Below are 24,069 nucleotides of genomic sequence, written 5' to 3'. Positions count from 1 at the left end.
TAGTACAGCTCTGACTTAGGGTGAGATATCCTCAGGCTCTATGCTGGCATGGACACGTAGGGGTTATGTCCTTTTTTTCACATGCTAGGGTCGACTGTGTGCTGTGGTTTAAATTAAGGTATTGCAAATGTGCAGCTGAGATGGAAGGTTTCTTCAGAGTTGGAAAGTATCTGCACCTTCCTCTGCCGATGCTTGCTTCAGTACAGCTTAGGTCATACAGCTAGTGTCACTTCAGGTCCTGGTGTCCAGGGCTGCAATGCATTGGGTGGCTGTTTTGCTTGGGAAATCAAACAGTGGCAGTTCTGTACATGTGAAACAGCGTTTTCCTGAAGGGGAGAGTTATCAGGGGGTGCAAAGGGCAGTCCTGCACAATGTGGTGTGCAGTGTCCTGCGCACACTGCCACCGGTTACAGAGTCACCTTGGTGGCCTTCTCATGTCTCTGCCTCTCCAGCAACAGGAAGCTTGTGCATAAACACACGATCGCCTGGCTAGCTGAAGCAAAGCAACAGCATCTTGATGCTTTTTCCTTACCCTAGATGGGTGTTTGGAGAAATAAAAAATGGTTGTAGCAGGGTGGAGAGTAACCTCCAAAGCACTCTAGACATAGAAGCTTTGAGCTGCTCTCTTGCAGGCAGGAGGTACAACTGCCTGCTCTGTGGCTCATCTAGATAGATGGTAAGAGTAGAAGTCTACTGAACTCCTAGAAACATATTCTCCACAAAGCAGATGTTAGGGACCCATTTATCTGCCATTGCTAGATTTGAGCTTACTTTGTCTGTCCTTGCAGTGGGGACATCCTGTGACTTCTGAGGCTCAAGGTGACTTTCACCAGTGCTGATAAAGTCTAAAAAGTCAAGAATCAGATGTGGATATCTGCTTACACCACATTATGCTTTTCTTCAACAGAAATCCCACTGATTGTGCTGAAAGATCCCTTGGACTAAGGTAGTGCATGAGAACAAGTAAAGCATCTGAGCTCAGGGGTGCTCTGCAGCGTGATGGTATGGGGGAGTGGATGCTCAAGTTTAAACAGGCTGTGGTCCCCTTTCTGCCAGAAAGACAGGAATGGTCCTTCCACAAGAGGGTAGGGTTCTTACACAAAATAGTTAAGAATAAAGCAAACTTGTGAAAGGGCCTGAAGTACTCCCCATTCATTGGTTCTGAAATGGGTTGCAAAGAGATTGTCCTGGCTTAAAAACTAGAAAATAGGTCAGTGTGACTCATATGTCAATATTTACTGCATTTATGGCAACCTGTAGAAGGGAAAAATCTTACCTGTCTTCCATAATATTTCACAGATTATCCCATTCCCATGACAAAATTCTCCCTATGCCCTTGGCCCTAGTGTTGCTTGACTGTAGAGACAGCCCAGTAAATTCACTATATCTTAGAGTCAAGTTGCTAAGTAACAATCCAAAGATCGCCATACACTCTCTTCAAATGCTGTGGCCAGCTAAAAGCTAGGATCTGCACAAAGCACCAGCAGTTCCTTCTGAGACAGAGGTCTCAAGAACTCAGTGCATGTGTAGCAGAAAACAGACTGGTAAAGCAGCAGCCCTGCCAGGTCCCCACCACTGCACTGCATGGAGGTGCCCTCATATGAGAGGGGTCAGCTTTATCGCTTCCCCTATAAAATGGGTCTCCTGTGCTTGTCCTGAAGGGCTCTGATGTTTTGAACATTAATGGTGTCCCCAAATGAAACATTTTTGTTGGCTGAATTGCATGATTTTGCCATATACATAGACCAGTAAATGGTGAACTGTGGAAACCTTGCTGAAGCAAGCTCTCAGCGGAAGAAAGACTGTGAACTGCTGGACTAGAGAATGACTCCCTGCCCCTGAGGCTTTTCTGTCTACCATGCTGTTTTCTTTCTAGTGATCCCGTAGCATTCATGCGATATCTTAATGGGAGAGTTTGCAGAAAGATCTTTGTCTGCATAACTGGAAATTCTTGGTTATGGGAAAGCTGTTGGGTAGACTGGCTGATTCTTAGCCTAGACCTTGGGGTTTGCAGCACAAATAAAATGTGGTGGCAATGCTTGTTGCAAATGGTTCCCACCATGCATCTTTCCATGATGCTGTTATCCCTAAGGAACAGCTCTGCAAGTCCTCCAGTATCACAAGTTCAAGCCTCAGGAGGGCTGAGTCAATGCTGCTCCAGTCCTGGGAAACAGAGTTCACGTGTTTTGCTCACTAGGTGATTTCCCAAATGGGAACATTTCTGTGCTCCCCCTGAAGAGGGTAAGTTCATGCTGTATTTCATAGGTGACTCCACCCCACGGCAGGAGAGAAGTCATGCTGGAGAGGATGAGAGTTCCTGTGCTATACAGTTTGCAGCATACTTTCAGCTGAACAGTGCTATGTATTGCAGTGCTCCATCTGTTCCTATATCAGCCAAGTTATCTTTAGATCTGAACATGTCAATGTTGTATGGTGGTGCTATGAACCACTTCAGCTTGCACCCCAGCATTTCTGTAGTAGTTAGAATTGCTGCTGCAGAAAACTTTGCCCAGGATAAAAATGTCTTTTTTTTTTTTTTTTTTTTGCATAAGTTTTTATTCAGGTTTTAAAACAGGCAGAACTCCCACAGCCTTTATATATATATTTTTTATATCTATATATTTAAAAAGCTGTCTGTATGCGAGAGCAATGTTCCAAACTGCCACCTGTTTCAATAGCAGTGCTGCAGCATTGGAGAGGATTACTGCAGAATGCTAAAGTATCTTCCCACAAGTGAAAGCTTCATCTGGTTTGATTGAAAACCAAATTAGATCTTGAGAACCTGACCTTCTGACATCCTGTCATATATATGTTTAAAGCTTCTAGCAATAAAGAGTGTACGTGCACAAGAGTGCCAGCACCTCAATATAGAACCTAGATCCAAATACAAGTGTATGCGTGTCATGTTGCTACTTGAATATGTAAATAAATGGGGCTATATATAGCTCTATATGTTATGTACATGTTAAGTGAAGGTGGCAGATATGACAGCTGAATAACTTTGCTGTTTCTGAATGCTGGTAGAAGCTCCCTGCATGTTCCCTACATCTCTAGTACTTGCTCCTACCCCTCTCAGCCTTTCTGCTACCGCATTTTTCAGACCTCTGGAGAAGATCGTGTGTGGGGACATGAGTTGTTAATATTCTGAGTCTGTGCTGAGTTGCTAGGCTACAGAGAAAAATGAACATTCAAGGAAAAGGGATGGTAAGAGGAGGAGGATCTGCTGAGCTGTTTGGAGATCCAGAAAGGTCCTCTACTCAGACGAAAGGGATCATTTTGGGGAAGGAGGGTGTGCATGCAGGTGGGATGAAATGTGGGCAGTCCCTGCTGACCTGACACAAGCAGAGTCTCAGGCCAACTCTGGCCAGAAAAACGGAAAAATGAACATTCAAGGAAAAGGGATGGTAAGAGGAGGAGGATCTGCTGAGCTGTTTGGAGATCCAGAAAGGTCCTCTACTCAGACGAAAGGGATCATTTTGGGGAAGGAGGGTGTGCATGCAGGTGGGATGAAATGTGGGCAGTCCCTGCTGACCTGACACAAGCAGAGTCTCAGGCCAACTCTGGCCAGAAAAACGGCAGAGGAAGGAGTGAAAGGCAGGATCCACTGGGCCCTTCCCAGTCACTGCTTGCGAGTCCCCCCCCCCCCCCCCCCACCTGTGCCAGGGTGCAGTGGGTCACCAGGCTGGAGTATGCCCTCTTACACATCCTTTGCCCCCTCTTTGCAGGGTGCACTGAGCTCCTTACTGAAGCTCTAGTGAAGAGGGAAGCAAACCCAAAATATACTCATTGCTTACAGATTGAACCTCCCTTTTCCACTGCAGCAACCTGCTACCACAGTATCTCCTTTAACTTCAATGTGACTGCAGGGAAAGGCAGCCTGTGGCTTGTATCTCCCTGTCCATCCCCTTTCATGCATTCATAGGTCATGGATACACAAACTATTGACCCTTTTATCCATCAAGAGTGTGCAGCTGAGGTTCAAGGGGACTTGAGGTTTTTCAATACGCAAGCTCCTGTCTGAGCCTAGTTTTCCTGAGTCCCAGTCTAGTTCCTGCACACAAACCTGCTTCCTTTTCAGCTGTTCCCCCCATAAATGAGTGTCAGGTATTTAGCTGTACAGTCTGTGAGCCATCAGACCTACCAGGTGCCTTGTGTTCCACTCTTCTGGAAGGATGGCTTTGCCTTGTGCTCCTGTTCCTGTCTGCAAGATTTCTGTTCCCTCTCAATATTACTGGCTGTATCAGAACCCTCAGAAAAATTAAACAGTGCCTTTGGGTATTTTTATTATCTGGATACTTTATTTACCGAGCTCACATGGGCTCCCTGCCAATAACTTTCAGCCAGCTCTGCAAATAGAGCTCCTTGGCTCCAGGACTGTTGGTCCTGGTACTGCAGAGAGCACTCACTCAGCATGGACAGAGACTGCAGCTTGTTCTCCACCATCCAGTTGGCTGTGAAGTCAAAGTCTGCTTGCTTGTGGGCTCCACAGCCTGCTGAAATCTCCTTTTCTTCATGCATCCCATAATAAGCTTGACTTGTTCAGCAGAATCAGGAGTGTTTCGTACAGCTGCATTTCGAATGCTATTGTCAGTTAATGACACTGCACCCGTCCAGTGAGTTTATGATCCTGCAGCCAAGACTTAAATTGCTAAAGTGGAAGAATGGTAGCACCGGCCATATTGTGTGCACTCCTGCTGGTGTTAGCCTGGACTGGTTCCCTTGGCTTTATCCTGGCACAACCAAGGGCAGACTGACCCATGGATGGAGGCAGGGGTAGACTAAATCCATGATGATACACTGCCTGGTCAGTACCCTTGACAGTAGAAATTGTTTCCTAGAACAGATCAGTTGATACTCCTGTACTTTTTGGTTGTTCCAGCACAACTATACCACGCTCTGTTCACACCATGGTGGAGGCAGTTGATTGCTAGCCCTTTTCTCTAATGATAACTCAATCTTACTGAGTGTGTCAACTTAGGGGCCACAGACACACCTAGGCAGAATATTCATATGTAGAAGCAGTCACCCCAGATATAGAACTGGGTCTCTGAGTGCAGGCGTCTTAGGGCTTTCAAGTGCAATGACTTGCACGCAGTTTGCTTGGGCTTGTTGAAAAGCAGGCCTTGTTTTCCAAACCACAGGGCTGCCATCCTCTTACTCTTAGAAGACTACCCTTGACCTAACTGAACCTTATTGCCAGAAATACGTTCTGCTCTTCTCCATTTCACCATCTTATCTGCTTACTCCCAGTTATTCTTCCTACATGGTCAAACTTTGCTTTCTGTGGGAAATAAACATCATTCTTACCCTTTGGTCAAGCCAATCTGTGCCAGCCTAGTTGAGGTGACTGTTCCACCTAGGACATGTTAGTAGTCTTACATTTAAAGGATTTGTTTGCCTCTGGCTACCTCCTGGGAAATGACATCTTTGTGGCAGTTTTCAGAACCTGGAATATCAAACCATCCTTTTCTACGTTAAAACAGTGTCTTTAAAACACTGTGTACCTTGATGTTGTTGCAGAGTCTCATGGTTTTGGTGCTCAGAGCTGTATATACAGCAGTTTATTCTGTCATGTAAAGTAGTAATATTGCTTCATTCATGATTCCCTACCTATGCAGCCCCAAACTGCAGTGGTGGTCTTGACTGCCACAAGCTCTATTTAATTTTTTTCCCCAGAGAGAAAAAGTAATTTCTGTTAATTTCACGCTTAGCACTTGTCTAGAGATGTGAGGATCCCAAACCGCAGCATGGAGGCAAGTTAGCATCAGTGTCTTGTTTTTACAGATAAGAGAAAATGAGGCATGGGTGAAAGTGCCCACAGTCTCCTACAGAATTATCATTGAGTGAGCTGAAATGAATCCCCAAAGGTTTTTTCTAGGGTACCTTATTCCAATGGGCTACTAAGCCCCTTAACTTCTTTAATTCCATATTCCTCCAGCCTTTTTTCCCCATGATCTCTACCAGTCAGTGTCTGTGTTGGAGGGCTGCAGAACCTCTCTTGCTTGGGGTAGCCTGACTGGATTGGTGTCCAGTAAAACTCTTGGCAAAGTAAAGAGGATGTTTCATTTAAATATAAGAAAGGTACAGAGGAGTAAGGAGTTCTGGGAATGTTTTGGAGAAATTACATTTTTCTGTTACCAGGTTGCTTTTGCTAGAAAACCTATTACCTATTTAACCACTTGAAGTGGACATCTCTCAGCGAGCAAGAGGTAAGAAAGTCACCACAAGGTGAAAATTCTCTAAGGATACATGTGGAGGCTGTGAAGCCCCTTGGAAAAGGTCTGGTCTTCCAGCATCACCTTTCCCTTGGCATAAGCCAGTTTTCTTCCCCCATCCTTCTGAGAGCTTTAGAAACTGATATCTTCACTAGTCACTGTTCAAACGTCTCACTCTAATTTAATTTACTCTAATAGGCTAGTTGTTGCATGTTTAATTAAATATAAAGTGATTATTAAAAACATTTTTGAGCTTTAATGGCTGTATATTAGATATGCCCATACGTGTATGCAGGAGGGCACTGGCAACACATGCTGTAAGGCAGTAAGGGTAGTGCCAGGAAAGTATGAAAAGATGAGTAGGGAAAAGACAGCTGGGAGCGGGGGGGGAAGAGGTGGGATACAGGCACCAGCACTGTCCCATGGTTTGTAGGTGTGCAGAAGGCAGCTGTGTAGCATACTAGATTAGTGCAGGCAAGAAGTGGAAGGTAATGTTGGCCTTTCTGAAAGCACCATGTTTTCCTGTTGTGGATCAGCAGCAGCCTATGGCAGCATAATCTGTTTTAAATTGCCAAGTACTTCAAACCAGAAAGCTTTTTGTAATATAAGCTTGCCCTCGGACTCCCTTTCCCAGCTATGCAATGCATGATCATAGCACTTCTCTGAGACTCCACAGAGAGAGCGCATTAATGCTTGTGCGTCTCATACTGTGGTAACGGGGGACCTTGTGCATACCTAGAGAGAGGTTAAGAGAATCAGCAAAAGGGGCTATATTAAGATTTTGCCTTAAGTAAATATGGTAAGAAAGAGAAGGGTTTTGGGATGACTTGATGAAGCCATTTAGAGACATCTGGTGCACTAGCAGAACACAGATGTAAGTAATGAGCCTTTAAGGATCTCCAGGAGAGGGAAGAACCCATGTTACCTGCACTGCCTGGGGCCCACATCAGTCCTGGGACAGACTTCACCTGGGAAAACATACACTGTACTTCTCATGGAGTGGGGGGTCAGCTTGCTGCCCTCCCTGCACTATCTCAAGCCAGTCGCCCCTCTATCTGCCATTTTCCTGGAAGAAATTACTCGGTTAGGGACTCACTGCCTGAGCTTCCTCCTTGCTTAAGTGAGCATCTTACCTGGTTTTAGCTCTCCTACCGGTTCCCAGCTCATCTATCAGTGAGAAGATAGTGTAAGCACCATCCCTTTGAGTTTCTGTCTGAAAGCTGGTCAAATTAATGCATCACCTTCTTCTGAACTTAATGTATGCCCTTGCTTCTCTGGCCTTAGTTGGCTGTCTGGACAGAGCATGCCCTTCTGTGCTGGTTGGCAGGGAAGGTATAGGAACCAAAAATGAGTTTGACCATTTCTCATTAAGTGGTTCCTCTCTGGGAAAGACAAGTTCTCCAGTTATGATGAGGATTAGAGTGAAAGCTAGCCGGTGATGCAGAACTAGGCAGGTCAGACAATCCTGCTTTTGGGGGTAGAATGGGCTCCAGGTTTTGCCCAGCTACTAGTTCATGGGGAACCAAGTGAGGAGACCAGACGGGCAGAAATGGTATGCAGTAGCTCACAGATTTTATAGCTTAAGAATAGAAACTGCCTGGCATTGTTTTCTAAGAGCTTGCCTGAGGAAGATGTCATGCTGCAGGTGGTGATTTTGGGATTGCTGCCTGTAACACTGAACAAGGTTGCTATTTTGCATGTGCTCACAGAGCAGGTGATACGCGTCCCTGTGCCCATCAGGTCTGGCTTTCTCCTCTTGACCTCTGCTTCCAGCATGACTGGGGCTGTTAAGCAGATAACATATGGTGCTGCCTCCTGCTCAGATAGGGCATTGATATACAGGCTCACAAGTCTGAAAGCCTTGTCATGGGCAGATTAATGCCCTTTTGGCTTAGGACCCAGCTAGGTATGTCCTCTATCTTACACCTGCAGGACCAGCACCAATCCAGGTGCTGCAGGGATAGGGCATGGCAGGAGAGAAATAGGGCAACAGTGACACTTTACTTGCACATTCCTGGTTGTTGAGGATATAGCTGATATCTGTCCCAGTTTCTGGACATGCATTCAGCAATTAAACACATGCAAATTACCTAAAAAGTAGATCAGATTAGTGAGGGGAACATCTCCATGCAAAGTACTTCTCAGGTCCTAAAGAAAATGAGTTCAAGAGCACAAAGGCCTGCAGCACAGAAGGGCATAGAGCATATCCTAGAAGCCAACACCTTCCTGTCCCCTTGTATTACTGGCAAAGAGACTGCAGGTGGAAGGTGCTCATCCTGATCCCCAAGTCAGTGTTTACATCTGGCTATTCAAAAATAGGGCATGTGGAAAGGGATTGTGGCTTTCTCACCTGCTAAGATGAAACATAGGGAGAAGGGCACTGTCTAAACTAGTTGTCACTTTATGTAGAACAGTTGTCATGCAGAACTTCAGACTTGTAAACTGGGCACTGGCTTGCACCAGAAGAGAAATTAAAAACGGCATTTTGGCAGAATACTCTCCCCATGAAAAGTACAGTAAGTACAAGTGCTGCTGCCTCTTGCCCTAAGCAAAGGTGAGAGTCTGAACAGACTTTGTGCCATCTTAGAGCTGGTAAGGCTGCTATCAGGTACTTACTTATGTCAGATTAACTGCTCCACATTAAGGTCTGGGACCCATTGATTTATGGACAATCCCTTATTTATGAGGACAAAGTAGTTTTCTTAAACAAGCTTGCTAAGGAAGAACCGTGGCCGTCTTGCTTTGTCCTTCAGGTATTACTCTGTACATTTTACACTGCTCCAATTCTTTGCAACTGATTGCTGGCAAATCCTATCTCCTCCCCTTAAAAATAATTCCTCTTACTTCCCCTACCCCCTCCTTAAAATGAAACGTACTTGAGGACTACTTTGTCCTTTAATTTTGCTCCCAAGAATGATGGGAACAGGAGCTGGTGTTTAATCATCAAGAAGTTGAAGCCAACAAACTGTTCGTTAGTCTCTGGCAGTGGCAGCTTGGTTTTTACTAAGTCAGATGTTCCATTTTTCTCCCTCTTTCTGGAGCATCTTGGCTTTCCTAATGTTCATTTGTGATCTTGGACAAGGAGACCGTATGTCATTTGCTTATATGGGGAAGGACTTCTGTTTGGTCACTTCACCAAGCGGAGTGGTTTATCAAAGTTGGGGTGGAGGGCAAGTGAGGGGAAAAAGTCAAGTGGCACAGCTAGTGCTAGAGGCAAGTTGCAAAACCTCATTTATCCCTCTTGCCCAGAGTCATGCAGCAGCGGATGAGCAGCGTGCACCCTTCCCTGCAGAAATGTTGCTGCTTCCAGTACCTTACAAGTGCTTGGTGAAACACAACCTCCACTAGCAGCCTGGAATAGTCACCTTCACTTTCAAAGCCCCTCCAAAAGGTAATCAGAGTCATTTGTCATCCACAAAAATGGACTAGACACAGGAGACAATCATGTTGCCAGAAATACTGTATTCTGAGCAAAGATTTGACCCTTTCACATACATTATTCCTTCAATTTCTAATCCTGGCTTCTGAGTCTAGTGTAGCTCCCAGTGAGCATGCACAGTTCTGCCTCTGGATGAGTTTGGTACTGAGGACTCTCTAGGTCCCAGCACAAAGAAAAATGATCTGACCCAACCTGCCAGTGATCTACGTCTCCCAGGAGCTGGGCTGAGGGTTTATGAAGCAGCCTCCCAGGAGGGACGCTTCTGGTGACTTTCTGCTGGAAGATGGAGCTTCTGCCTTGCAGCAGGAGGCTCTGTGTCCTTGGGCTATTCTTTCCTGTTAGTCCCTTCCTTTTATGATTTGGACTGTATTTTCCACATTAATAATGCCTAGACTTTCCAAAATACTGTTAAGCTCCTGACTTCATGCTTTTGTAGCAGCAAATTCCACAGGCTCTGTGGAAAGTTACTCCCGTTACCTTGCCTGTTCTTGTGCAACAACCCATTGCAGAACGTCAGATACTGTCATCATACTGTTGTGTTTAACCCATGCAACAGTTCTCCCCCTCCTTGCTGCTTCCTGCCTCTGTCAGAGCATTGCTACTACTTTTGAGAGTGCATTTAGTTATTTGTGTTCTGCTCAGTAACCCTTAAGTATCTAAAAGGGGGTGGGACCCTGTAAGCTTGAGTAGCACAGGGTTATGATTATTTACTGACTTCATGCAAGCACTACAGAGAATCAGAAAAGACTGATTCATACCTGTTTTAAATCGATGTAAATACAGTGGAGAGAGAAACTGTGGAACTCACTACCACAAGATTGCAGGTGCCAAAGGCTGAATATTCTGAGAGATAAGACAAACTCTCAGAAGAGAACTGAGTATCTTCAATTAAGAATGTACCAGCTCTGGTTCAGGAGATCCTTAAGCCCCAAGTAGCTGGAGAATTAAGTATCACATCAGAGACCCTGTTTTGCTTATATCCTCCCTGCTATTCTCTTCACTGTTACTGAAGACAGGATACTAATGTAGAAAGACTTTTGGTCTGACACAGTACAACGGTGTCTCCAAAATCAGCACAGGCACACTTGTAAGAGCACCACTTGGGAGATACACCGTGTTTGTGTTCTGCGTGCTGACATGAGACTGCGCAGGAGCAGGGCAGCTCTTTCAGGGGAAGAGTGGCTCATTAATTTTGGACCCCTTCTCTCACCGGAGTGAGCAGAAAGGGACACACGCTGCTATGCTCCACAGGGGCATCCTTGAGAGCCTCTTAGAGGGACTCTAACAGTGTGTCACTGCATGTGGAAGAGATGTGCCTTAGGTGGCTTTCCAGTTAAAGACTGAAGCTGCTCTCTGCAGAGTGCTGCCCTTGTTACTGAGGTGCCTTAGCTGGTCCTGCTCTACCCCTTGTTGTTCCTTGATCTGTAGACAAGGAAGTTTAGGTTCGCAGCCTGAACAGACTCCCCGGAAGTGTTGTGTCCCTTGGTGGTCTGGGCGCATCCCTGCATGCTACTCAACGTGTGTGGCTGGCCCACAAGCAATGGGCCACATGCCTGTGTCCTCACCTGAGTTGTGGTGGCTTCAGATAGTATCTGCTACCCCTAAGCGCTCCAGCTTCCTCCTGCCCTCCAGTTTGTCAGTGCTGCAGTGGCAACCAACCTGTGCTCACAGCACCAGGAGTGACCCACTGTCCTGTGCTAGTCCCCTTTCCTGGACCCACATGTCCTCACACTGACTTGGCCTCTTTAAACTTTGCCTTCCTCTGTGCAAGCGGGTTTGTTCCCATTAGGCTCAGATCTGGCATCCTCCTCCTGGATGCTTCTGCTCCAAAAGGCAACTTTGGTCTCCTGTGACAGCAGGCTCATTTCTTCTCCCAGACTCCACAGAGCCAGCAACAGTGGGGAAGGGTCCAGGGTGAGCCCAGGTTTGCTTTCTAAGCATAGGCAACCATTGCGCTCCCCAAGGGGCTCTGTAAGATGGAGGGGCTTATATGATAGATGTTAATAAAGGTGTTTGGAATACAAGTCAGTGGAAATACATTCTTGAATTCATACTAATGGTGCCATCTTATTTCCCTTTTTGCTGTGCCTCAGCTGCTGTTCCCTTCCCATCCCCCCTGTCTTCTGAGAAACTGGGGAATCCCCGTGAGTGCTTGACTGAATTTGTTGCCTCTGGGGTTCTGCAGGAAATACCTTTCTCCATCCATGCCCCTCTTGTGTGTCAACATTTTAGCCTTTCACTGTTCAGTTCTTTTTCATCATCTTTGGTTTGGGGTCTCTGCCGAGTTTCAGGAAAGGCCATAATTATCAGTCGTCTTCTCTTCGAGATGGATGCTAGCAGCCCTGTCCTCAGTATCTGGTAGGATGCACTGTCATTTCAGTGTGTGAGGCCCCCAAGTAAGCTCCTGCTCCTCTTTCTTCTCTGGGGCTTTTGCAGGCCTCTGAGTGAGCTGTCCTCGCAGGGAGGCACCTCTGCAATGCGAACATCTGCTGGCTCCACGTGTTGCTCTCACCTCTGCTTTTTGTGCGTCACGCGCAGCAAGGAGAGAAAAAGAGAACAAAGCCTTTGCAAAACCTGGGAGTGAGGGGGGCTGGGACTAGCAGCTCGCAAGTAGCTGCTCAGCAGAGCAGACCGAACGGAGGCATGTGGAGGGGGGGTCCCACAGGGATGGTCATGCTGAGCAGCTTTCCAGCAGGCTCAGGTGCCACCTCGGCTTCGTGCAGAGCTGAAGGGGAGTGGTAGTGCTGAGTGTGGTACCGCACGCAGCTGGGCCACGAGGTCTGCCTTGCAAGGCAGGGGGGGCGGCGCAGGAGTACTGCGGTACATAAAAGGGCTGGAAGCAGCATCGGAGCTGTGCCGCGTGTGAGCTACTGGGTGTGCTCGTCAGTATGTCAGCAGCACCCATCCTCCCAGGGAGGACTGACCTTTGGGGCGGCGACAATTGTCCTGCTCTTTTTCTTCTGCCCAGCAATCCTGCCCACTGTTCAACAGTGCTATGGGGTAGGGAGAGCAGGAGAATGCCCAGGAAGATTGGAGAACAGAGCTTGGCCCAGGGCTGGGCTGGCTGTTCTTCAAAAGAAAGGTTTCTGCAAGTGAAGAACATCATCAGCCTGATGGCTAGGGTGTGGGCTTTTACTTCTGCACCCTTCTGAATTTGTTCCCATCAATCCTGGAAATACAGAAGATGTGTTTAGAAGGTGTATCTCTTAGGTGCTAATGACTGTTCACTTTGTAAGCAGTTTGCCCTCTTTGACTTCCGGAGATCTGTGCCACCTCTTGTCTGCTGCTGCCTGAAGGGTGGCAGGAGCCTGCAATGACAGCAGGGTGGCCTGGTTAGGGGTGAAGTGTTGCAGGACTCTGTCAAGGATTAGGAAAATGCAGGTCAGTGAAGCAGCTTGCCAAGATGTGCGGGTGGAGTTCTCAAAGGGAAATGATGCCTCTGTAGCCAAGTTTCCCACAAGCAGGGGAAGAGTCTGTTACCAAGGAGCGTAAGAGGCTTCAGGAACTCAGGTGCTCTGCTCCTCTGGGCTCTCACTGCAATGCAGGTCCAAACACCCTGGGAGGGTACCAGGGAGAACATTTTCTTTTGCTAGGTCTTGACCAAAATGAAAATGTTTGTGCCCCTGAGAGATGGACTGTGAGGTTTCTGAGACAGGAGCTTAGCAGTCCTTTAAAAGGCAAAGCAAAACAGTTTCTTGGCCAGAAAGCTGTCACTGTGTTTTTGTTCTTTTCAATATAACACAGAGAGTGGCAAATATAGCTTTTGTATCCAGTCTACACCACAGATTTACTCTGTGACCTTTTGGATATGCATGTGGGTCTAGATTTCTGAATCATAGTTAGATACCCAAAAGCTGGCATGCCCATAATGTGGGATTATTTGAGCTTGTTTTCAGAGGTGCTAATCAAACCTGGCTTTGAGTGAAGCCAGTGGGAGAAGACAGGCAGGCAGGATGGCTCTGTGCTCAGCCCAGATGTTGGTGCATGAGCAAGGTCCTCAGCAGCCCCTTGCACAGAGCTGGAATCTGCCAAGCAGAAACACTCATCATGCAAATCTGTGTGGTCAGGAGGATTCCTGTGGCACTGTAGGTATCTGCTTGGGAAGAGACAATGTGTCTCTGGCCCCACCTGTTCTAGATCATGTGCATGCCTTTCCAAAAATGCTTTTTACTTAAGGACTTGTGAAAAATCACTGACTTCTACAAGGCCACTGTCAGCAAGACCTGTGCCCACTTCCTAATCACCACCCTGTTATTTTAATGCTAGCTGGTTTACCCCCAAAAAATCTTGGCTCCTAGCCTACTTAAGGCCTGTTGTGAGAATGCTTTCTGCCATTGGTGTGTAAAAGACCCCTTCATGTACTACTGGTTTACCTGAGAAGAAGTAATTGTTCTTCTAGTATGGTGTCACAATACTGTGTCTCTGAACAAGCTGATCTGGGGCTTCTGGATCTCCCCTGGATGTGCTGTTACTGTCCAGCAACTGTCATGGTTTCTGCAGAGATACAGCCGTGGGCCACCTAACAGCTCTCCCTGCCCTCTATAAAATTCTTGTCTTAGCAGTAGTTTTAAGTGTCAACTTTTTAGTATTGAACAGGAGAGGAGCAGGAGATAGATATGGCATTGTGCTAGCTGGGGATGATTAGGAAACTGCCCCTTTACCAGTGGATCATGCTCCACTGGTGACAGATTTCCTCCACATATGTCCCTTCCTGAGAATTGCAATGAACTCCCAACTTAGCTCATATAACAAAGCAAGTGCTAATAGCTTGTCACGGCTGGCCTGGGTTGACTTTGAAACCTTGGCCTTGAGGTGAGATTCTCCATGTGCCCTTGGGAATCTCCTGAGTTTTTGCTCAGAATAAAATTGGCCTTTACCAACTGTGTGGTAACAAGCAGTGGCTGAGCGTGACTGCATTGTGTCCAGACACCTTTAAGTGAATTTACTGGGAGATCAGTCCTTGAAGTCTTTGTCATGGTGTAACCCACTGTTGGTTTACAATCTTTAGTGCTATCATAGTCCTAACTACTGCTAGTTTTGCAGCAAAACTCTAAGCAGGCTGGGACAACGTGAGTGGGATGTAGTTTTGTTTGACTGGAGTGATTTAATGTCCTTTTGTCCCCTACAAATCTCAGGTTTGTTTCCATTTTACCAGAACAAAGCACAGTCCCCACAACTGGTGGAGGTGAGGACACAAACATTTGGGTGCCAGGGAATTTGGACACCCATCAAATGCCCCTTCAGCGGCAGTAGTGAAGGGACTGAGTTACGTCCCTACCCTGGAGCCAGGCTGACACTTGCATGTTTCTCTCCCGCCCAGGACTACACCATCACCATGTACTTCCAGCAGAGTTGGCGGGACAAGCGCCTGGCGTACAACGACCTTCCTCTCAATCTGACCCTGGACAACCGGGTGGCTGACCAGTTGTGGCTGCCTGACACCTATTTCCTGAATGACAAGAAGTCCTTTCTGCATGGGGTGACGGTGAAGAATCGCATGATTCGGCTTCATCCTGATGGGACTGTCCTGTATGGCCTGAGGTAAGCCCAAGAGGAATCTTTTTTGGTTGCAGTTGAGAATGACATCTCATCTAAACTTCTTCCATTTCCAAAGGTATTCTGGTAAGGCAAGGACCCAAAAGCCCAAAAGACACTCAAGTATTGCACAGTTTTTGGTATCTGTTCTTTCTCCTAGCTGGAAATAGTTGTTTCCTTCAGGCCTCCAAAGTTTTGTGTGCTGCTATAGACAAATGTTGGAGATGGGAATAGTCTGCGCTGTGCGTTTCAGGTCACTGTCATTCATGTTGCATAACACTTCCATTTGAAACACTCATTTTCAGTTGCATATAATTTTCTGCAAGTTAGGCCTATAGAGATGAGACTTCGTTACTCTCATATCTAAGGCTGAATTTCTGTATCATTTGAGTCAAATCACTTCAGTCATTTTTGAGTATGAGATAGGAGACATGTTTCTGTACTGTTAATAAAATGTCTCTTTACCAGAGCAGTTCTGAAGATTGAGGCTTGAAAGTTGGTATTTAGTAGGGGAATGGTCCTCAGTGAGGAGGCTTTTGTGGTGTCTGGAATAAATTAACATAGACAAGTCCACAGTCTTTGAAAGTGCTGTACTTGTGTGCAGTGGAGGTGGTGAAGGTTGGTCTTATTGCATTGTCTGGATATGTGGAGATGCCAGGGTAGGTAAGAAAGTTAAATGGAGGGGGCAGAGGGCTAAAATGGGAGTTTGCAGCTATAGGTAAGAGTGCAGGTCTTGGATGCTGTAGCTGAAATCTAGGCGATGATTTTTCCCAACCCAGTATTTGTCTGCTTTGAGCTTTTCTCTTAGGTTTTATTTTTCATTTTTGACTACCAAAATTCACAGCTGGCTTTTTAGACCTGCCTCCACATTCACAAATGATTGCGATAGCAGCTCTGGGCTTACGTCCCAGTGCAGCAAAGGGGGAGGAAAGACCTTTCTCCTTCAAAGAGGGTACACCCACCCTTCCCATTTACAGTATCAGCTCCTCTGCTGCTTCGTGTTTTGTGGCAAAGTCTGACTTTATGATTTTTTTCCTGCTATTTAAGTAGCAGGGGTGTTTTGGGGAGGGTAGGGCTGGGTGTAGGCACAGCAAAGTAGGAGGCTGCCCAGGGCATCATCCTGCCAGGGCAGCAAGGTGGCTGTGCCCAGTGCTTTCCCTATGGCAGAGCTCTGGGAAGCCAAAAGAGCAGCAGTCACTGCTGGTGCTGAGGTACATGGGATGATGTATGTATTGCTTTTTCCTTCCAATTAGTGGATGCCTCTTGCTCCAGGGCCAGAGACAGTAAAAGATGCAACAAGCCCAACTGTGTGACTCCTTCCCAGTTCTGTCTCTCCCTTCCTGGGACTGGTACATCCATCTCTACCTTGCGCCAGCAATGTTGTTTGGCTGATCCTGTCATGGAGCCCTGAACCAGCTTTACTGACCCATCAGAAAGACTGCAGCCTTCCCACAGCTGACTGCCCCAAATTTCCTCATTGTCCTAAAACAACAGTGAAGGCTAGGCAAGAAGATGCTGTAACCTGCAGTAGGTAGGAGCATAAATTCAGTCTGTTGGGAAGGAGGGGACAAAGACTGCTGTGAAGCTCAGGCTGGTCTTTGCTGCTGAGCCAGCCCACCTGAGCGTAGAGCTGCCTCCCCCAGGCTGGTGGGAAATCTTTGCATACACCTGCACAGCAAAAAAAGCAGAAATGTTAGTATATTTTTATCAGCTGCCATTTAGTCAGCTCAAATAATGAACAGTATGAACTCTGCAGCACAGGTGACAGGCAGTGGAAGTCCTTGGACGGATTGCACTCGAGCTCCCTTGGGCTGGGACACTGTGCCAGCACCTCCTGCGCTGTTCCTTCCCTTCCCATCCCCTCCCGCGGGGTCCAGTGGTGCGGGGAAGGGAGCTCAGCTCCCTCGCATGACCTGTGTAAATGGGTGAGATGAGGAAAATTGCATCCAGGCCAAAAGAAAGAAAATGACAGCTGTTTGCCCCTGTTATTTCCAGGGCCATAGTAAGAGCTGCCTGTGTTGTTTTAACTTTTGGCTGGTTTTCCTGGAAGCTGCTCTCTTGCCCCTGGAGAAGATGGCAATTGCAAAAACGAAGCACTGAGCAACTGCAGGTCCTGTTCCCAAACTGTACCTCAGGTCAGGATGGCTGGCTTTTACTGTTCTGAAAGTGCTGGGGTTTTGGGGTGCCAGGTGTCCTGAATGGTTGAAGTCCCTTTAGCTTTATTCATAGTGGTATGGGCAATGTTTTCTTTAGGGCTGCTTTCTGTACTGACTCCTGCACCTGCGATTTTGCTGACAACAGAAGTGCTAGGTACAGTTTTGCAGGTGCAAATAACTGTGATCCTATTAAAAAACACATAGCCATGTGCACAGCAGGTGTAAGCAGGTAATAAAAGAGTCATTGAATATTCATCTGTGTTCCCTCTATGTTTGTAAAAATGCACCCATGCTTGTCCTGCAAACTGGAAGAAAAGCACAGGTCCTCCCTGGGTTTTGAAGTCTGTTCTTGTCTTTTCCTGTAATAAAATGGAGTTGCCCTGATGGAAGAAGGCCAAAGGAGGCAATTTCTGTTTCTTTTCCTGTGTTTGCCTGTTTGTTTTTCCCTGAGTGAGATACCACAGCTCTGCTCCGTCTCCTGCTACCTTCTCACCAGCCGCTTCCCCCTCCTTTGAGCTGATCCTGTAGCAAAATGACTCAATCATGCTATTTGTGGTGCAACAGTCATTTTTCTTTCCAGCAGTCTCTGATGTCAGAGACCGGGGAGGATGACACCCTGGCAGGCCCATGCCTTCAGCAAGTGTTCAAGCGACCGGCAGGATCAGGCTCAAGTACTAGATCAGACCCCAAGGTCCAAGTTAGCTCACACAGCAGGCAATGGGTATTTTGTTTCTGACTTCAGTGAGAACAAGATCAGGCCTCAGATAGCTTGTTTGCATGAGTAAATGAAGCCCTTTATTCCTCTGCTCCATCATGAAAGTTGTGTGTCAGAAAAGCACATGCTTGTTTTGGTGGAATTAGCAAATTAGTGGATGAAGGGAGGGGAGCAGATGTAATATAGCTACATCTTAGGAAAGCATTCAATACAAAAGCTTACTCCAAAATTAATTCACACTGGGCTTGGATTAAAAGCTGGTTGCCAGGTCTCTAACAAAAGGAATGCATAAACAGCAGTGGACTGTGCTGGGAGTTGGGACTGGTGTTCCCTACCCCCTTCTCCAACAAGTTAGCAGATGGCATAAATCCCAGAAGGCCACACGGGGGCCGGGAGCCCAGATCCAGCCCAGAGGGTACTCTTATCTCTGCAAACATGAAGCGGGATATGTGGTCTGCGGTGGGAGGATGGGAAACGGCAGAGCTGGCAGGGTTTGTAGGAGGTGTAGCCTGGCATGATGGTGCCTGAACTCACCTGGCCCCCAAACACCTTGCAGGAACTGGAAGTGCCTGTGAAGCACAGGAGAGCTGGTCACCTGTGGCAGCTACAGTGGTGTGGGAAGTCTGTGATATGAAGGGAGGCTCAAAGGAGCTACCAAAGACAAAGCAATCGGCTGTTGGGTAGCAGAGGGAGGTGGAAAAAATAGTGAGGAAGAGCTGAAGAGCAATGGCTGAATTCAATATATTTTTCCTCCTAATGGCTTTTTGTCAGAAATTGCATTGGTTTCATCAAATTTTAAACAAAAAATTAGAGAGGAATTTTTCATTTAAGAAAAAGCATTTCAGAGGGAGAAAGTTGATGTTTCACACCTAATTTTATGTAGAGAATTTTCACTTATATCAATATTTCCCTCACTATTTCAAGCTGCTTTACTAGCACTACTGACGTTTGAGAGTAACATCGAGCATCATCAAAGGCTTTCTCTGGACCTCCAGAGACTGCTGAGTCCACCCCAGCCATGATATTCCATAAGCTTTCCATCACACACACAGGCTATACGTTATGGTCTGAGATTTTTATTTCCTCCTCTAGACAGTGTAGCATCCACTTGGTAGTGGAACAAGTTGACACTTGTCAAATGCTGATGTCATCAGTATTTTGCTATCTGCTTTCAGAGACCTAAAAATAGAAACAACTGTAACAATGCTGAAATTCTCATATGGTAATTTGAAACCATATTTGAAACCAGCTTTAAAACATCCTTCAGGGAAATCTTGAAGCTATTTGATTTCTTTCTAATTAGGAACAAAACTGGATTTCAGCAAAACAGGTGCTTTGAGGCGCCCAGACTGCGCCCCTGAGCTCGTCGGGGGAGCGGGCGGGCTGGGACGCGGGGATGCAGGCGCGGAGCTGGGTGGACAGCAAGCGAGAGGCAATGCCTGGCTGGCGAGGAGCCCAGGCAATGTAAACTGAGCAACAGAAAAACTGTACAGGAATTTGATGATGGAGATTAAATCCTGCGCAAAGAGAACGAGGGATCTCCTCCTGCGAGGGCGGCAATGGTGGTGGGGACCGTGTGCATGTGTTTTGTGGTGTTTTTTTTTATTCCTGACCATGACAGTCACCATAATGAGGTGTGTTTTACAGATGAGGCAGTTTGGATGCATGCAAAGGTGCCAAGGCATAGCGGGCTCCGAGTCCAGTGAGAGCTATCCTGGGGAAGCAGACCCCCGCTATCATCATCACTGCTTAAAGCAAGGGGGAAAGAATTTGTCATACTTCAAACAACTCAAAATTTGCAGTTTTAAACGTAGAGAAGCTGAGCCTCTCTCCTTTGGCAGCACTTAATTTCTGCTTTTCACAGGGGTAAGTTCCCATTAGCCAGCTGCTCCCTGGAGGTAGAGGCTCCTGGGGGATGTCAGCCCTTGTATTGCAGCAAGCTACTGCTGACCCACTTGTGGACCAGACCTTGTTCCTGGGCAAGGCAGCAGCTAGAGCACCACTTCCAGCTTACCTTACGTAGGGAAGCAGCCCAGGTTAACAGACGTGTGTCAGGCATCCCACCCAGTTGCTCATCCAACACCAGGTACACTGTCAGCCCCCCAAGCCCTGCCTGCTCCCCACAGCTGGGGCTCTGCTGGAACTTGTCTTGAGCACTTCTTCACAGCTCCCGTCTCCAACCTGCCTCTTGATCAGGACCCAGCCCAGTCTGTATTACATTCCCCAGGTTGCAGCCTGGTGTTATTGGGTTCTTCAGCTGGTACAAAGATTTCTCCTGCTCCTGTCTCACTTGAAGCCTGCTTTTTGCAGCTATATCCTTGTTCTCTCCATGGGTGTTATTTGATTTCCTGCAGAGAAGATGGCCTGATGGGTTAAGACAGAGGAGTTTTTTCTGTACTGAGACCACTGAGCAATTTTCATCTCCCATCTCACAGGGAAGAAATCCACAATTTTTGCTTCTCTTCCCTCCCTGAGAGAGAAAATGGAAATGTAAGAGATGATTCAGGCTCTACCCTGTCGTTAGTAGCTCTGTCTGCTCTCTCTGCAGGTTAGGCAAAGGAACAGAAATCTCTTCTTTGGCAGCTTGGGTACGATCTCTTCTTTGGCAGCTTGGGTTCAAAGACTTGGGCTTATGTCCATCCAGCCATCCCCTTTGGAGCTAGTCCTGCAGCCTTGTACTGCTCCCACCATGGAGCTCTGCTCTGGGCCAGTTCCTTAGCACAAAGATGTGGGGGTGGGAGGTTTGTTAGGTGGATGAGAGGAAATGAAAATTTAATTAGGAGCTCAGGTCCCCACTTCATGTTAAGGACAGATCCCCTTCTGCATTTTTGCTTCCTAGGGCTGGGATGAGGTACTTAGCTGGAAACGCTGGAAGGAAGTTTAATAATATGGAATTTCAGAATAATCTTAGAAGCTGTGGAAGAAGTTGGAGGTCACTAAAGCAGAATAAAGCAACAAGTCAGAGCTGCTTCTCCATCCTTAATGTTGCAAGAACAGAGGCAAGCATCATCAGGGCCTGGCTGGAATTGCAGCCTGTGCTACACCTCCTATAAGTCTGACTTGTTTATTAGCAAAAACAGAGGTCAAGGAGTATCCACCAACAGCTGATTCCTACTGTCTCCTTACAGATCACTGAAACAGCTTGCATGCCCCGAACCCCCCGCTCACCCTGGCAGCCCCTCCTAGTCTTCCTGCTTATCCTGTCCCAGCCACCAGTCTGAGCCCATCCCTAGACCCTGTCTATTCTTTGCCAAATCCCACAGGTTTAAGTCATGGGTTACTGTTCTATTAACTGAACTTTGTCCCAGCCTGATGTTGTTGAAGGAAGAGACCACCTGCTCTGTTAAGTGCAGGTCACTTGTTGTCTGAAGCAATCGTAACAAACTAATCTCTTTAAACACATTCCACTTGGGTCTCTCTTGTCCCCCAGTCCAGTTGACAACTTGCCAGGTGCACAGCACATTTGGAATAGAAGAAAGGGACAGAAAAGCAAAACCTTGCAGCCAAGGCAACTCTGCTTTGTACTCTCCCAGGGTAGAAAAATGGTTGATTTAGATGACTGGTACCCTGAGTACTAGTTTAGAGGAGCTTCCCCCCCCATCTGAGTGCAGTTATTTATCAAAGGATGCCTATGCAAGCACAGATGTTTTTGGAAACAGAGTGACCTTAGCAGGGTTGTGCCAAGGCTTATGGCAGTCAGTTTTAGGCAAACAGACACAAGGGGAGAATATTCCATATCCTTGCCATGCTCTTGGTTCTAACATGACCTCCAGGAGCCTGCAAAGATCAGACTGTATTAAAAGAATGGCAAAATTCACCATGGGTTTATAAATCCCTCCAGGCCCTTCGAAGTTTGTGCTTACTGCCAGGCAGAAGGTGACATTTGCCAGCATGTTTTTATGACTGACTTTGAGAATGTACAGAGTAAAAATTCAATTTTGGTTTTTTCCCATGTTCAGCAAAACAGCAATTTTGCCTCTCTCTCTCCTCTTAGTCACCAGAATTCCCTTATGAGTCTAACTTGCCCCATGGGGTGAGCCTGCACAAGCCCTGTGAAACCCAAGCTGCTTCCATCCATTCTCCTTATTGCTGCAAACTGCTGTGAGCTTTGGGAGTCTGTATCCCAAGGGGACAGGAGCATCTTCAGCTTCTCAGGAGATCTGAAATCCAAAAAGTTGCAACCAACAACTTAAAAAAATGTTTATCTTTTGCTGTGAGAGTGTTTGTGTTAGTCCCTGCATAACGATGTTTAATCCACACCTGCAAAATAGGGTAAGTGCCTGCACTGCTGGCTCTGTCTCCCCTTGAATTAGGAAGGCAATGGTGGGGTATTTGCGTTATACTCCTCCTATTCGCACCTGTACTGAATTTTAGGCTTTATGCTTTCGAAGCCAAAGGTGTCAGGGAACATGCCTGAGCACTGGACATCAGTGGCCCACACAGGGAGTGTGTTTCCTGGTTTTGGTCTGTGTCCACGAACAGTTTCTTGGCCATTTCCCAGTTAGAGCACGGCAGAAGCTGGTGACCCTTCTCAACAGGCATTTTGCATGCAGCCAGGCCCCTTTTCTAGAGGGTAAGAATTCAAGTGCAGACAAGGGCCCTTCCGTACCAATTGACATTGGCCCCAGAAACCAGTGCCAGGCATGTTTAGTTTGCTGGTACAGACAAAGTTATGATGCAGATGGTGCAGTAGTTTATTTTGTAATGATAAGCTTAAGGGGACAGGGACCCCACTTGCTTAGGAACCCCTCAAAGGTAATAGTCTTCCCCTCTTTCCCACCCAGTCCTCCTTAGAGAGTCTGGACCTGCTCCTTTTGAAATCAGATGGTGTTTTGGAGAAGTTATTTTTTGCCCCTTACACCTGTAGCAGGTGAATTTGGTCCTCCCAACACACTGGAGATGATCTAGAGGATGAATGGGTAGCTGAGGGCCTTCGGAGCTGAAGTTTGGTAGAGGGAGATCTGACTGGAGTGGGAGATGAATGGGCAGCTACCTTGGAGGCGGCCAGCAACAGGTTAAGGAGGAGATGGAAAGAAGACATTCAACTGCGGCAGTTTTTAATAGCAGGTTGGAGCTTTATGCTGTTCTGTGTCTATGAACTTATATAATCATTCTAAATAAGACAGAAGAAGCCATTAATAAGTAAACAGCGATGAGGAGGATCAGAGAGGGAATGAAATGGCTGGTGGTGTTCATGTCAGAGAACTGAAATATTTGCAGAGGACTGATGGTTTGCAGAAACTTGAGCATTCCCTTTTGAGCTGCAGCTGTGTGGGACAGTCCTCTGCTGCTGCCGGGTTCAGCTTGCAGAGCAGGCAACAGTGGGGGGACAGCAGGGTGGGGTTGCATTACCCTTCCTGTGCCAGCATCTTTGTCAATACAAGCTTCAGGTGGGCAGAGCTTTCCTCATTGTAACAGAGACCTAGCACTCACCCTGTGTGACTTAGAGCTTCACGGCTGCTTTTCTGGAGATGGTCTTTACCTCTCCTGGGGTAGAATGATGCCCTTCAGAGCGAGGTATTCATGCTACTTTGGCTTCTGCTTGGATCTGGGTGCTGGCAGAGAAGGGGTATCTCCATCAGCCCACAGCCTGCCAGAGCTGCTTGACATCTAGTGAATGCGCATCCCTTTTTCCTTTTTTTTTGAGATGTACGGTGGTTTCTCCACAACTCTGTCTCCCCCCAGATGAACTGTGCCCACCTGCCAGCCATGCAGTGGAGTAGCAGGGCAGTGGGGGCTTGGCTGCTTGATAGCATGACTGCCTACAGACCTGAGAACTGTTAGGGCAAGGGCATGAGTGTCTTTTTTTGGGGAAGGAGGTGTAAAGGTTGTGACATGTGAGGGAGCCGACCCGGAGGCCCACAGTGTGGACACAGTTTGAGGGGGTAAAGGGGAGCTGGAGACGTGTTGGTGGTGGCTGGGCTCAGCAGCTGGAGGGAACGGGACCGCTTCATTGAGTGCATTGTGCAAAGCGCAGGCGAGCCGCTCCCCCCCGATGGGCAGTGTCTC

At 47.1% G+C, this 24,069-nt stretch overlaps 1 protein-coding gene across 2 annotated transcripts in view; it reads left to right on the top strand.

Moving 5' to 3' along the window:
* The window catches only part of LOC104123554 (gamma-aminobutyric acid type A receptor subunit theta), a 71,258-nt gene that overhangs the window by 32,742 nt on the left and 14,447 nt on the right, over nt 1-24,069 (top strand). For both annotated transcript variants that reach the window (XM_009635822.2, XM_009635820.2), the window contains exon 4: nt 14,975-15,195. In XM_009635822.2, the coding sequence (XP_009634117.1) occupies nt 14,975-15,195 (221 nt within the window). The remainder of the gene's footprint in view (nt 1-14,974; nt 15,196-24,069) is intronic.

Source organism: Egretta garzetta, unplaced genomic scaffold (assembly GCF_000687185.1).
Source record: "Egretta garzetta isolate BGI_Z169 unplaced genomic scaffold, ASM68718v1 scaffold63, whole genome shotgun sequence".
Lineage (NCBI taxonomy): Eukaryota > Metazoa > Chordata > Aves > Pelecaniformes > Ardeidae > Egretta > Egretta garzetta.
Note: the sequence above shows the minus strand (reverse complement) of the source record. Positions and strands in the feature narration are given on the sequence as shown.